At 40.2% G+C, this 15,083-nt stretch overlaps 1 protein-coding gene across 1 annotated transcript in view; it reads right to left on the minus strand.

The window, feature by feature from the left end:
- LOC128643510 (protein strawberry notch homolog 1) overlaps positions 1 to 15,083 on the minus strand; it is a gene marked incomplete at its 5' end in the record, with an annotated part of 92,521 nt that overhangs the window by 61,080 nt on the left and 16,358 nt on the right. The window contains 4 exons of the mRNA XM_053696356.1: positions 7,648 to 7,719; positions 8,217 to 8,329; positions 8,970 to 9,105; positions 9,194 to 9,325. Coding sequence (XP_053552331.1) covers positions 7,648 to 7,719; positions 8,217 to 8,329; positions 8,970 to 9,105; positions 9,194 to 9,325 — 453 coding nt within the window. The remainder of the gene's footprint in view (positions 1 to 7,647; positions 7,720 to 8,216; positions 8,330 to 8,969; positions 9,106 to 9,193; positions 9,326 to 15,083) is intronic.

Below are 15,083 nucleotides of genomic sequence, written 5' to 3' on the forward strand. Positions count from 1 at the left end.
GTACAACAGGTACAGCTCACAAAAGGCTTTTCTAGCTTTAGCTTTCTGCAGCACCCTGTCCACAATTACATATACATAATGCAAGGATATTCTTTATATACAATGAAATCTGTCCCAAAATCCTCTTGGACTGTATCTGTGCACTTAAGCACACTAGTAATATATGCTTTGTCACATTACTCCTTGACCCAAAAAAATGATACGGCCAAAAATGCCCTATCTGGGAGGGGGAGGGGGGGGGTATGTGGCAGCAGGATTCTGAGTGCCTAGGGGAGCACTAAACCTAAATACGCCACTGATATACACATATATATATATATATATCTATATATATATCTATATATATATATCTATATATATATCTATATATATATCTATATCTATATATATATATCTATATCTATATCTATATCTATATCTATATATATATCTATATATCTATATATCTATATATCTATATATCTATATATCTATATATATCTATATCTCTATATATCTATATATCTATATATATCTATATCTATATCTATATCTATATCTATATCTATATCTATATCTATATCTATATATATACACACACACACACTATATATATATATATATATATATATATATATATATATATATATATATATATATATATATATATATATACACACATATATATATACATATATACACACACACACACACACATATCAATATATATATCAATATATATATATATATATATCAATATAATATAGGAAATAGCAGGTTTTCCAGCACTTCAACCGTGGTTAATTCTCACACACCTGGGTGCAATCCTTAAAGGAACATATAGAACAATTTTTATTGTTTCCTGTTTGGTGAGCACGGCTATATGCCGACATGAGAGGTTGTTTGTCTTGAGGAAGGCTTCTGTGAAAGCCGAAACGTCGACTATGAAGATTTGATCGCCTCGCTCGCTTCAATCGCCCCTCTCTCGCTCGCTTCAATCGCCCCTCTCTCGCTTCAATCGCCCCTCTCTCGCTTCAATCGCCCCTCTCTCGCTTCAATAGTCTCTCTCTCGCTTCAATAGTCTCTCTCTCGCTTCAATAGTCTCTCTCTCTCTCTAGATCTATCTATCTATCTATCTATCTATATATATATATATTAGACAAGCACTCCAGAAATCCAAATCACATGCCCAGGGTGCAACAGATAGGCAAATAGAGAGTAATGAAGAGTGCACTCGCCAGGACTTTTCAAAGTTTAATTCCAAATATGTGAACGTTTTCGGGGGATTAGCCCCTTTCTCAGACATACAAATTACAATATGAACAAACCCACACCAGACACCCTTATATATGTAGGCCAGCCAATCACATGCTCTCCAGTGTAGGGTGCCTCCCACAAGTGAGGACACCCCTCAGGCAACAAATGAGTCTGGCCCAATACAGCAAATCAATAAATAGTGAACAAAAAATGAACAGCAGGACAAGATCAATCATAAGCAGGGCAATACAAGATAAATCAAAATAAGTCAGGCCCATGGACATATCATCATAATAGATCCAAGTACATATCAAAATAAATTCAAAAATTCAAACAAGAGCAGCTGAGTACATAACACATAGGTAAAGCCCATCATCATAAGTGTGTGCAAGCACATGGGCATTCAGAAAGCTCAGAAATGGGACTGGTAATATATGTAAAATCTGTATTATATGTCAAATCTGCACATAAGTAAAGCAATGTCCTCAAAATTGCATAGTTACATATAGCCAATAATGTCTGCAAACTATGTGTGTGTGTGGCCCTGTAGATGCGATTAGTAACTGATAGTGAATATAAGCAACAGGTAAATAAGTACACATACCAGTGTCTGTATGAGGGCCTAGGGCTGTGATGAATCGCGGGGGGGTCCAAACAGTTACAGAAAAACCGGGATCATCAAGGAATTCAAAGAGTGCTCTACCGGCCGGTTGACATAGCAACCCAGTATAAACAAATATCAGTGTAGTTGATCACCATATGTTAAAGCGCAAGGGGGGCCATTAAACATAGCAAAAATAGCTAAGCCAAAAAAGTGGCGAGCAGGAGATAATCATTTGATCAGTCTAAATGTCAAATGCAACATAATAGCGCTGTACAGTAAACAAATATGAAGTATGTTCCAGATGTTAGTATTATCCTAGCGCACAAAAAATACTGAGGCATTACCAGACAAGCGTGGGGGCCAGATAAAAAACATATTGCTAGCTGTGAACTATGCAAACCTGCTTCAGTGTTAAGGGAAGTCTCATAGGAACAGAAACATACCAGGGTCTGTATTAGGACCTAGCGTAGTAAATCAGGGGGGGTTCAGAAAACAGGGAACATCAGAGAATTTCAAAGAGAGCGTTACCAGCCGGTTGCCATAGCAACCCAGTATAAACAATTATCATAGTAATTGATTAAAGGGGAGTTATCCACCATATGTGTTACAGCGCAAGGGGGGGCCAATTAAACAATAGCTAGGCCAAACGTTTGATCAGCCTTAACGGAAAAAGCAACATAATAGCGCTGTACAGTATACATATATGGAGTCTGTGCCAAATGTCAGTATTATCATAGCACACAAAGAAATGCTGAGACAATAAGCGTGTGGGCCAGATAGAAAACACATTGTTAGCTGTGTAAATGCAAAACCTGCTTCAGTGATAAAAAAGTCTCAAAGGACTAAATCAGTCTATGAATGTAATAAAATGGAAAATAATTCTAATTGGTGACAAGCCTTAGAGTGGATAAGGCATAGAAGTACATAACAAAAGAATGTTGTAGCCCAACATAACTCAAAGCACAGAGGGGTAGATAGGCCACTATATTTCAGACACAGTTCTCAGTATGTTGTAAATATATGCATTACATGTATTAAAGCATTATAAATATTTGTAAATATGTGAGCATATTAAAGCCATGTCCGGTCAAATGGAAAATTAATAAAAACATGTAATCAGAGTCCAAAAGTCAAAAATCACAAACACACCTACCAATCTAGATGTGTATTGAGCCCTTTTGGTATGAGGGTCTCCAAAACATAGGTCCAACGAGCCTCCTTCCTAAGTAAAAGGGTATTCCTGTCTCCTCCCCTACTGAGGGGAGGGGGGGGGGGCATGGTCAATAATAGTGTACCTGAGATCCTTGACTGTATGGTTGCAATTGGCGAAATGGCGTGCCACCGGTTGTTCAGAAGTCCCATTTTTAATAGCCATTCTAATGGCCGACCGATGGTTAGCCATTCTTGTGCGTAGATGATCCGTCGTTTTACCCACGTAAAAAAGGCCACAAATGCAGTGTAACAGATAGATTATGTGGGTTGTGGTACAAGTCAATCTGTTCTTTTCAAAACAAATGGGATGAGATTCCCTAGAAAGAAATGCTTGTGTAGCACTCTCTGCCCAGACTGTCAGTAGAGGCTAGGGATTCTGTATTTAAAATATAACTTAATATTTTACCTTAAAAGATGGGTAAACACAAACATTTAAAATCACTCTCTCTTTAGTTGCTGTAGGTGACCTGTGAGAGACCTATTAATTTTATGTCTGGCCTTCGTATATAGGTGAATTAATCGGTACTCACTGGTATCTGTCACCTTAGGATTAGATAGGGTATTAGGTGCCTATTAGCTTATATTTATAAATATTACCATTATTATAAATATCAGCTACTAGGCACCTATTACCCTATCTAATCCTAAGGTGACAGATACCAGTGAGTACCGATTAATTCACCTATATACGAAGGCCAGACATAAAATTAATAGGTCTCACAGGTAACCTACAGCAACTAAAGAGAGAGTGATTTTAAATGTTTGTGTTTACCCAACTTTTAAGGTAAAATATTAAGTTATATTTTAAATACAGAATCACTAGCCTCTACTGACAGTCTGGGCAGAGAGTGCTACACAAGCATTTCTTTCTAGGGAATCTCATCCCATTTGTTTTGAAAAGTCCTGCATCAAATGCTAACACCACTCCTCACAAGAAATAATATATTGATACTGAAATAAAAAGTATCTCAAGCACTTTAAAATTCTGAGGAGCTTGCCTTTATAGTGCCCTTCTTGTTCTTTGTGTGTGAACAAGTCAATCTGTATTTGTGGAAGTACTTTTTCCTTTTATGTGGATGCGTAAAGTAATTGCCAGTTGTCAAGGCGCTGCACGTAGTGCAGCCTATGCACCTAAATACACCTTTTTTCTCCAAATTAAGCCAGGTACCTTTAGTGTAACTCTTAACTGGGTCGGTTTTTACCAATATGTCCCTTAGGGATTTGGATCTCCTAAAGCCAATCCGGGGTGGGGGCATCTGTTGCAACAGTAAAGCAGGATCCGTGTTTATGACATGCCAATTGTCCTGTAAGTGTTTGTTGATTCTTTGTTTGTCCCCAGTGTAAGTAGTCGCAAAGGTCATCCTAGGGGTATTTTTGTCATCCCTGCTGGTATCTTGATTAGTCAATAGTTGTGATTTTTGTTGTGCCAGAAGTTTTGGAGGATAGCCCCGCTGTGTGAATCTATTGGTCATTTCAGTTAATTGTAGGTCTTTATGCTAGTCCAGAGAGTTATTTCTAATGACTCGTAACTGCGATTTAGGCAGAGCGCTTTTAAGCGCTGGGGGATGGCAGGATGTATAGGATAAGAGAGAATTCCTATCGGTTTCTTTTCTGAATAAGGTGGACTATATTCTATCACCATTCTTAAATAGGCGTACATCCAAGAAATCAATTGAAGCAAAAGAAAAATTAATTTTAAAAATTTCAAGGCCATAAATGCACTGTTCAGTTGTTGGAACCAAATGAGTAGTTCCTGTTCTGATCCGCTCCACACCAGCAACAGGTCATCAATGTAGCGTTTGTAAAATTTAATCCGTTGATCTTTGAATAGGTCCGTGTCAGTTGTTTCAAAATGTGCCATATAAAGTTTGGCGTATGAGGGTGCCACATTAGACCCCATGGCGGTCCCCTGTTTTTGTAGGTAGAAATGCTTTTCAAACTTGAAATAGTTTGTTGTTAGGAAGAATTCTAGTAGGTGGATTAGTACCTCCACAGGTGGCCCCACATAGGGGTAATGGAGGAGATGGTGTCTTGTAGCTTCCATACCATCATGGTGGGGTATTACAGTATAAAGGCTGGTGACATCCAGGGTCACCAGCAGGTCTGTATCAGTACAAGAGATGGTGGATAAGCAATCCAAGAGCATTGATGAATCACGTAAAAAACTCTCCATGTCCCTGACCAAAGACTGCAAATAGAAATCCAAGAATCGTGCGATGGGTTGGAGAATGGAACCCATCGCAGAAACAATGGGTCTGCCGGGGGGGGATCTTGGGTAGCGTGTAAAGGATTGGAATGATGGGGTGGTTCACAAGTAAGAACACCAAAGTGTTTTGGGAGATATTACACCCCGAAAGTTCCAAAAGGTAGGAGTCAATCTCTGCCTTATAGGAGTCAGTGGGGTCCCCTTTGAGTCTGCAGTATGTTAATGTATCACTTAATTGGCCAAGAATTTCGGTTCTGTAGTCACTGTAACTTAAAAGTGCCAGTGCTCCACCCTTGTCCACCTCTCTAATGATGATAGAGTCGTCCTCAGTGAGGAGTTTGAGAGCCAGTCTTTCTTCTTTATTTAGGTTATTAAAAGTGCTGTATCTATGTTCAGCAATGGATTTATCCATACCGGAATATGCCAAGCGTGCATAGGTCTGAATGCTAGCATTTTGTGAGCCGGGGTCAAAGGTTGATTTTTTACGAAAGGGTTCCATTTCAGATTCTTGTCCCTGGAATCTTTCTTTGAGGCGGAGTTGTCTGCATTTGTGGCCTTTTTTACGTGGGTAAAACGACGGATGATCTACGCACAAGAATGGCTAACCATCGGTCGGCCATTAGAATGGCTATTAAAAATGGGACTTCTGAACAACCGGTGGCACGCCATTTCGCCAATTGCAACCATACAGTCAAGGACCTCAGGTACACTATTATTGACCATGTCCCCCCCCCCCCCCCCCCAGTAGGGGAGCAGACAGGAATACCCTTTTACTTAGGAAGGAAGCTCGTTGGACCTATGTTTTGGAGACCCTCATACCAAAAGGGCTCAATACACATCTAGATTGGCAGGTGTGTTTGTGATATTTGACTTTTGGACTCTGATTACATGTTTTTATTAATTTTCCATGTGACCGGACATGGCTTTAATATGCTCACATATTTACAAATATTTATAATGCTTTAATACATGTAATGCATATATTTACAACATACTGAGAACTGTGTCTGAAATATAGTGGCCTACCCCTCTGTGCTTTGAGTTATGTTGGGCTACAACATTCTTTTGTTATGTACTTCTATGCCTTATCCACTCTAAGGCTTGTCACCAATTAGAATTATTTTCCATTTTATTACATTCATAGACTGATTTAGTCCTTTGAGACTTTTTTTATCACTGAAGCAGGTTTTGCATTTACACAGCTAACAATGTGTTTTCTATCTGGCCCACACGCTTATTGTCTCAGCATTTCTTTGTGTGCTATGATAATACTGACATCTGGCACAGACTCCATATATGTATACTGTACAGCGCTATTATGTTGCTTTTGCCGTTTAGGCTGATCAAACGTTTGGCCTAGCTATTGTTTAATTGGCCCCCCTTGCGCTGTAACACATATTGTGGATAACTCCCCTTTAATCAATTACTATGATAATTGTTTATACTGGGTTGCTATGGCAACCGGCTGGTAACGCTCTCTTTGAAATTCTCTGATGTTCCCGGTTTTCTGTACTGTTTGAACCCCCCCTGATTTATTACAACGCTAGGTCCTCATACAGACCCTGGTATGTTTCTGTTCCTATGAGACTTCCCTTAACACTGAAGCAGGTTTGCATAGTTCACAGCTAGCAATATGTTTTTTATCTGGCCCCCACGCTTGTCTGGTAATGCCTCAGTATTTTTTGTGCGCTAGGATAATACTAACATCTGGCACATACTTCATATTTGTTTACTGTACAGCGCTATTATGTTGCATTTGACATTTAGACTGATCAAATGATTATCTCCTGCTCGCCACTTTTTTGGCTAAGCTATTTTTGCTATGTTTAATGCCCCCCCTTGCGCTTTAACATATGGTGATCAACTACACTGATATTTGTTTATACTGGGTTGCTATGGCAAACGGCCGGTAGAGCTCTCTTTGAATTCCTTGATGTTCCCGTTTTTTCTGTAATGGTTTGGACCCCCCCCCCCCCGATTCATCACAGCCCTAGGCCCTCATACAGACACTGGTATGTGTACTTATTTACCTGTTGCTTATATTCACTATCAGTTACTAATCACAGTTAGAAACCAGCAGTGAATTTATGCTACTTCAATACCAAGAGAATGAAACTAATTAAAATAGAAAAAAACTATAAAGTTGTTTTAAAGATTTTATTCTCTATATGAAAGAAATTTTTTAGGATTCATGTCCCTTTTCTTCTTTAAATAGAACCCACACAAAACTGTTCATTTGCTTCTAAAATTTTCGGGTAGCTCATAGATTTTAATTTGCTTTATTGCATGCAATGGATTGGCAATTTATATTTAAGGTTCCCATAATATGAAAAAGCTTCCTAATTAGACTGACTCATGCATTAAAAGTATTAAAGCCACATCCACTTACCTTGTTATCAAAGTTAAAACGGCTCAAATCCCTGGATTCTGTTGCTCTCCTGTCTCCGTGTGTTAAGGCTCCCTATAGACAGAGCAAAAATGTTTAAACACTATACAGCAAGATTGCTAAACAAAATTCCATACAATACTTGATCAAAATAAAATAAAACAGTATGCCGTCCTACAATGCTTTTTTATGAGGCTCCCCCTTTTAGACATGTAGTGGTTTCTTCTCAGCCTGCCACCCCTTGCTGCTTCTATACAGCAAATGGTTGTTTACATGCATCATTACAGGCCAAATGCTTTAACCTGACTCCTGTACCAGTATGACCCATGTGTGCCCCATATGGATATTTATATACACCTCATGTGATGGGGGTGGGAGGGGGGAAGAACTTGTTCCACTTTGCAACTAGCTCAAAATAATGTAAAATGTACCTTACTAGAACAGAAAAACTTAAACATATGGAAGATTGTCAGAACTTGTAAGAACTCCTAAAATGTGTGTGGGTAGGGGATCAAATGTGCTCTATCATTTAAAATGGTTATGAACTGCTGAATTAGATTTGATATTCTTACCAAGCTTTCCAATCTTTTTGCAACAATTGAAGCAAATCTTTGTTCTCCAGCCAATTCAGAAATCAGGAAGACATATTCAGGGGCTGTAACCTGATTGGATCTGTGTGTTCTTCCTACAGAACAGAGAAAGAACAGTTTAGCAAACTAAGCAAAAGATGCAATCTTTTGTGCATAGTTGTGCTTACATTTCATGCAAATTGTCATGTTCGTAAAGACAAACACTTGCGGATCTGTATAACCTTGCATGACTGTTGTCATTCCAAGAATTATTTTATTGAAACCTATTCCAAACCACAGGAATTTATAGTAGCAATATTCTGCTATACACACACACAAAACATCCAAGAAAGGCTCAACTACCTAAATATGTTAGCTTTAAGGATAGAAGGGACCGAGGTGATATATATGATGGTATATTTAGGGGCTTAATAGTAAGCATTTTTCACAAAATGAGCAATTCCAGAACAAGAGGTCATGATCTCAAGTTAAAGGGTACGGTTCAAGATAAATTTTCAGAAGCCCTTCTTCACAGAAAGGTTGATGCATAGAATAAGCTTCCATTACAGGTGGTAAGGACAAACACTGGAGGACTAACCTAAGAAATATATAAGCTAACACTATATTTCTTTGCTATATAAATGCACTACCCCCCTTCAACTATGTTTCTCTGACTGTAACAAATACAGAAGAGGAGAGACTGCAAGCAAACTCATGCTAAATACATGCAAAACTGATCAAGTAAGTATAGCTCACCAAACTGCTGAATAGCCCTGTCAGCACTCCAAGGCAATTCCAGTGTCATATGTACCCTCCGCCTCTGGTTCTTAGCACGACGGTCAGCTTGTAAAGAAATTCCTGAACTAGCAGCTTCTGAGATGATTGCAATATTCTATAAAATAATGTGTGCTTTTATAAGTTACAATCCAATCCAAATTCCTCTCCTTTTACTTGTACACAATGCAGCAGAATGTACATACCTTCTCACCATCCATGAACCTCTGTTTCTCTGTGATATTTAGAATTTCAACAGGTACATCAAGTTCCGACCTTGACTCATATGATATACTTCCGTCATCATTGCTGACAACTCTGCCTTTTCTTCCAGTCATCTTTAAAGTGTTAATTTAAATCAACATTACGTCAAAGAATGCACCTTAGAATTATTGAATATCAATCTCCAAATTTTTAAATATAAGTATCGCACACACAAAACTAGAGCCCTGAAAGAGCTGGAGAATATATATACACCTTTATCAAATGGTATCACCCAGCTTGATAACAGATTAACAGTCCTGACATCCAGGAAACAGAAATGTCAGGACTGTTCATCTGTTCAAGCTGGGTGATACCATTTGATAAAGATGCCAGTGGGCACCGAAACGTCATGGATCTTCATTTTTAAACTTTTCTAATAAAATAAATTTTTTATTGAAAATCCAGTGAGTGCTGTCATTGCATTGGACTATACATTTTTTGATTCAGCACCCTGGTATTTACCTACCCCAGTCTGGGGTTCGAGTGTGCTAAATCATTCACTTGGACAAATATATATATATATATATACATATATATATATATATATATATACATATATATATATATATATATATATATATATATATATATATATATATATATATATATATATATATATATATATATATACACACATACATACATATATACACACATATATACACACAAAACTGGCACTCGCTGGTCTTTCCAAAAACATCTTGTTTGAAAAGTAATGACGTTTCAGGGAGAAAGTATCCCCTTCCTCAGGGGATATATCATAAATTATGCGTACCAGATAATTTCATTTCCTTCTGTATAAGGAGAGTTCATGGCTTCATTCCTTACTGTTGAGAAATACTGAACCTGGCCACCAGGAGGAGACAAAGACACCTCAGCCAAAGGCTTAAAGTAAGGTAAAGTTTCAACTCTCTCTATATCCTATCGATTTAGTCACACTCAGGGGCGTATTTAGGTTTTGTGCTGCCCTAGGCACTCAAAATTCTGCTGCGCCAGGCGTCATTCTTCTACAATATTTGCAATGTGCATGTGCGAAACGGGCACGCACTTGTCCGACAAGATTAACAAATGCTTCTAAATGCATGTGCAGAGGATAGAGGAGGGGGATGACGTAGATCTCTGGCCACCCAACGGCCAGAATTTCAATTGGATATTGAAAAAAACGTGACATGCAAAGAAAAGAGAAAAAAAAAAAAAAACAGAATTTATGTTTACCTGATAAATTACTTTCTCCAACGGTGTGTCCGGTCCACGGCGTCATCCTTACTTGTGGGATATTCTCTTCCCCAACAGGAAATGGCAAAGAGCCCAGCAAAGCTGGTCACATGATCCCTCCTAGGCTCCGCCTACCCCAGTATTTCGACCGACGTTAAGGAGGAATATTTGCATAGGAGAAACCATATGATACCGTGGTGACTGTAGTTAAAGAAAATAAATTATCAGACCTGATTAAAAAACCAGGGCGGGCCGTGGACCGGACACACCGTTGGAGAAAGTAATTTATCAGGTAAACATAAATTCTGTTTTCTCCAACATAGGTGTGTCCGGTCCACGGCGTCATCCTTACTTGTGGGAACCAATACCAAAGCTTTAGGACACGGATGATGGGAGGGAGCAAATCAGGTCACCTAGATGGAAGGCACCACGGCTTGCAAAACCTTTCTCCCAAAAATAGCCTCAGAAGAAGCAAAAGTATCAAACTTGTAAAATTTGGTAAAAGTGTGCAGTGAAGACCAAGTCGCTGCCCTACATATCTGATCAACAGAAGCCTCGTTCTTGAAGGCCCATGTGGAAGCCACAGCCCTAGTGGAATGAGCTGTGATTCTTTCGGGAGGCTGCCGTCCGGCAGTCTCGTAAGCCAATCTGATGATGCTTTTAATCCAAAAAGAGAGAGAGAGGTAGAAGTTGCTTTTTGACCTCTCCTTTTACCGGAATAAACAACAAACAAGGAAGATGTTTGTCTAAAATCCTTTGTAGCGTCTAAATAGAATTTTAGAGCGCGAACAACATCCAAATTGTGCAACAAACGTTCCTTCTTTGAAACTGGTTTCGGGCACAGAGAAGGTACGATAATCTCCTGGTTAATGTTTTTGTTAGAAACAACTTTCGGAAGAAAACCAGGTTTAGTACGTAAAACCACCTTATCTGCATGGAACACCAGATAAGGAGGAGAACACTGCAGAGCAGATAATTCTGAAACTCTTCTAGCAGAAGAAATTGCAACCAAAAACAAAACTTTCCAAGATAATAACTTAATATCAACGGAATGTAAGGGTTCAAACGGAACCCCCTGAAGAACTGAAAGAACTAAGTTGAGACTCCAAGGAGGAGTCAAAGGTTTGTAAACAGGCTTGATTCTAACCAGAGCCTGAACAAAGGCTTGAACATCTGGCACAGCTGCCAGCTTTTTGTGAAGTAACACAGACAAGGCAGAAATCTGTCCCTTCAGGGAACTTGCAGATAATCCTTTTTCCAATCCTTCTTGAAGGAAGGATAGAATCTTAGGAATCTTAACCTTGTCCCAAGGGAATCCTTTAGATTCACACCAACAGATATATTTTTTAAACTCTAAGCCATCTCCGTGGAGATGTTGCCTGTACAACGGCAAAGAGAATGACTGGGGTAGGCGGAGCCTAGGAGGGATCATGTGACCAGCTTTGCTGGGCTCTTTGCCATTTCCTGTTGGGGAAGAGAATATCCCACAAGTAAGGATGACGCCGTGGACCGGACACACCTATGTTGGAGAAATAAGGTTGATTTTATGGATAGCCCAAATGTAAGCATAAAGATAAAAATCTCAGTTTACACTTAATTGTAAAAAAAATTATGAATGAAAGTACCATTCATTTAGATGGACAAGCAAAACTACATAATGACATACAGTGAACTTTACCTTCACTTTAAATACCTCCCACTTCTCCCAATCATTCTTCCGAGGGAACAAAAAAACAGTAGGAGAAATATAAGGGTATAAAAATACAATTTAGGGGGCCGCCCATCGCAGAACACGGGCAGGGGCCGTTTACTCTCCTTATACAGAAGGAAATTAAATTATCTGGTAAGCATAATTTATGTTTTCCTTCTTAATATAAGGAGAGTATACGGCTTCATTCCTTACTGTTGGGAAACAAACCAAACTCTAGAGGACGCTTCACAGAAAAGGAAACAAACAAGGAAGGAGATTTGTCTAAAATCCTTAGTAGCCTGAAGATAGAACTTAAAGGCTCGAACCACGTCCAAATTATGAAGCAAACTTTGCTTCAAAGAAGGATTAGGACACAAGAAAGGAACCACAATCTCTTGATTGATGTTGCAGTCTGACACAACCTTAGGAAGAAACCCTAACTTAGTATGTAGGACAGCATTATCAGAATAGACCACCAGATAAGGAGGCTCACATTGCAAAGCTGCAATCTCTGAAACTCTGCACGCAGAAGCAATAGCCAGTAGAAAAAGAACCTTCCAGGACAACAACTTTAATTTCAATTTCATGCATAGGCTCAAATGGAGCCTGTTGCAAAATCTTAAGAACCAGATTCAGACTCCAAGGAGGAGCCAAAGATCTGAACACAGGTCTCATCCGAGCTTTAACGAAAGACTGATCAGGAAGTTCCGAGAGCCTCTTGTGCAGTAAAACAGACAAGGCCGAAATCTGTCCCAATCAGGGAACTGGCCGAGAGACCCTTCTCCACACCATCCTGGAGAAACACAATACTGGCAACCTTAATTTTATGCCAGGGAAATCCAAGCACTTCACACCAGAATAAGTAGGTTCTCCACACCTTATGATAGATGTGACGAGTAACCGGCTTATGAGCTTGAAAGAGTATCAATAACTCTCTCAGAAAACTAAGCATTCAATCTCCAAGCAGTCAGCCTTATAGAATCTAGATTTTGATGAACAAAAGGACCTTGTTCCAGCAGATCCCTGCGACAAGGTAACCTCCATGGGGGAGAAGATGAAATCCTCACTAGATCCTTGAACCACATCCTGCGCGGCCACGATGGAGCAATCAGTATTACCGACGCCTGCTCCGGCTTGATGCGGACCACTAACTGAGGAAGGAGTGGTAATGGCGGAAAAAGGTAGATTAGACTGAACCTCCAAGGCACTGCTAATGCATCTATTAGTTCCGCCTGAGGATCCCTGGACCTCAACCCATATCTGGGTAGCTTGGTATTCTGGCGTCCCACACCTGCTGCATATCTCCGCAAACACTTCGGGATGGAGAGACAATTCCCCCGGATGAAAGGATTGTCTAAGAAAATCCGCTTCTCAGTTGTCCACACCCGGAATGTGGATCGCTGACAGCGAACAGTTGTGGGCCTCACCCCCACTCCAGAATCAGAGATACTTCCCTCATTGCGAGGGAGCTTCTCGTTCCCCCCGATGGTTGAGGTTATATTGTCTGATTGGAATCTGATAAACCGGGACGAACCCAGAAGAGGCCAAGCTGTCAGAGCAGTGTAGATTGCTCGAAGTTCCAGAATGCTGATCGGGAGAGAGCTATCCTCCTAAGACCACAGGCCCTGTGCCTTCTTGGAACCCCAACAGCTCCCCATCCCGATAGACTCGCGTCCATAGACACAATCTCCCAGGGTGGTCTTAGAAAGGATGTCCCTCTGGACAGAGCCACCAAGAGAGCGATTCTCTCGACCAGCTGTCCAGCAAAATCTATTGACAGATCTGAATAATCGCCGTTCCACTGCCTCAGCATGCACAGCTGTAAAGGTCTGAGACGGAACCTGCCAAAGGGAATTATGTCCATGCTGGACACCATGAGACCAATTACCTCCATACACAGCCACAGATGGCCTTGAGGTCGTCCAGGGCAAGACATGCCGAAGCTAGCTTGCGACGTCTCTGGTCCGTTAGAACTATCCTCATGGATATCGAGTCTATTATAGTACCAAGGAATTCTACCCTGGTGCTTGGAATAAGAACTCTTTTCTAAGTTTATCTTCCATCCATGAGATTGAAGGAGAGAAGAGATACCGAATGGTCTTCCGCTAGACAAAAGAATGGTGCTTGAACCAGAATATCGTCCATGTAGGGAGCTGCTGCTATACCCTGGGTTCTGGCGACAGCCAGGCGCCCCTAGAGCCTTTGTGAAGATTTGTGGAGCAGTAGCTAGACCAAACTGAAGTGCAATGAACTGGAAGTGCTGATCCAGGAACGCAAAAATTAGGAACTGGAAGTGGTCCCTGTGTATTGGAACGTGAAGGTAGGCATCCCTCAGATCTATAGTGGTCATGAACTGTCCTTCCTGAACTAGAGGAAGGATGGACCTTATTATCTCCATCTTGAACGAGGGGATATTTAGAAACTTGTTTAAGCACTTTAGGTCCAGAATCGGGCAGAAAGTTCCCTCTTTATTTGGGACCACGAACAGGTTTGAATAATATCCCAAACCTCTTTCTTTGATAGGAACCGGGACAATGACCCCTAAGGAGGTCAGATCCTGCTCGCACCCCAGAAAGGCTTCCCTCTTTTCTGGTCTGGAAGACAGGCTTGAGAGGAGAAATCTGCCTTTGGGTGAATGAGATTTGAAACCTATCTTGTATCCCTGAGTTATGACCTCCAGGACCTATGGATAGCAGACTCTGATCCAGAAAGTTCACCCTCTGAAGACTCAGTGTGCCCCATCCATGGATACTTGAAAAACAGACAAATCTAATAAATCACTGGATGACCCCTGGACTGGAGAGCTATGTTTCAAGGGACACTGAACCCAAATTTTTTCTTTCGCGATTTAGATAGAGCATGCAAACTTAAGCAACTTTCTAATTTACTCCTAATAAATTTTCTTCATTCTCTTGGTATCTTTATTT

Source organism: Bombina bombina, unplaced genomic scaffold (assembly GCF_027579735.1).
Source record: "Bombina bombina isolate aBomBom1 unplaced genomic scaffold, aBomBom1.pri scaffold_860, whole genome shotgun sequence".
Taxonomy (NCBI): Eukaryota; Metazoa; Chordata; class Amphibia; order Anura; family Bombinatoridae; genus Bombina; species Bombina bombina.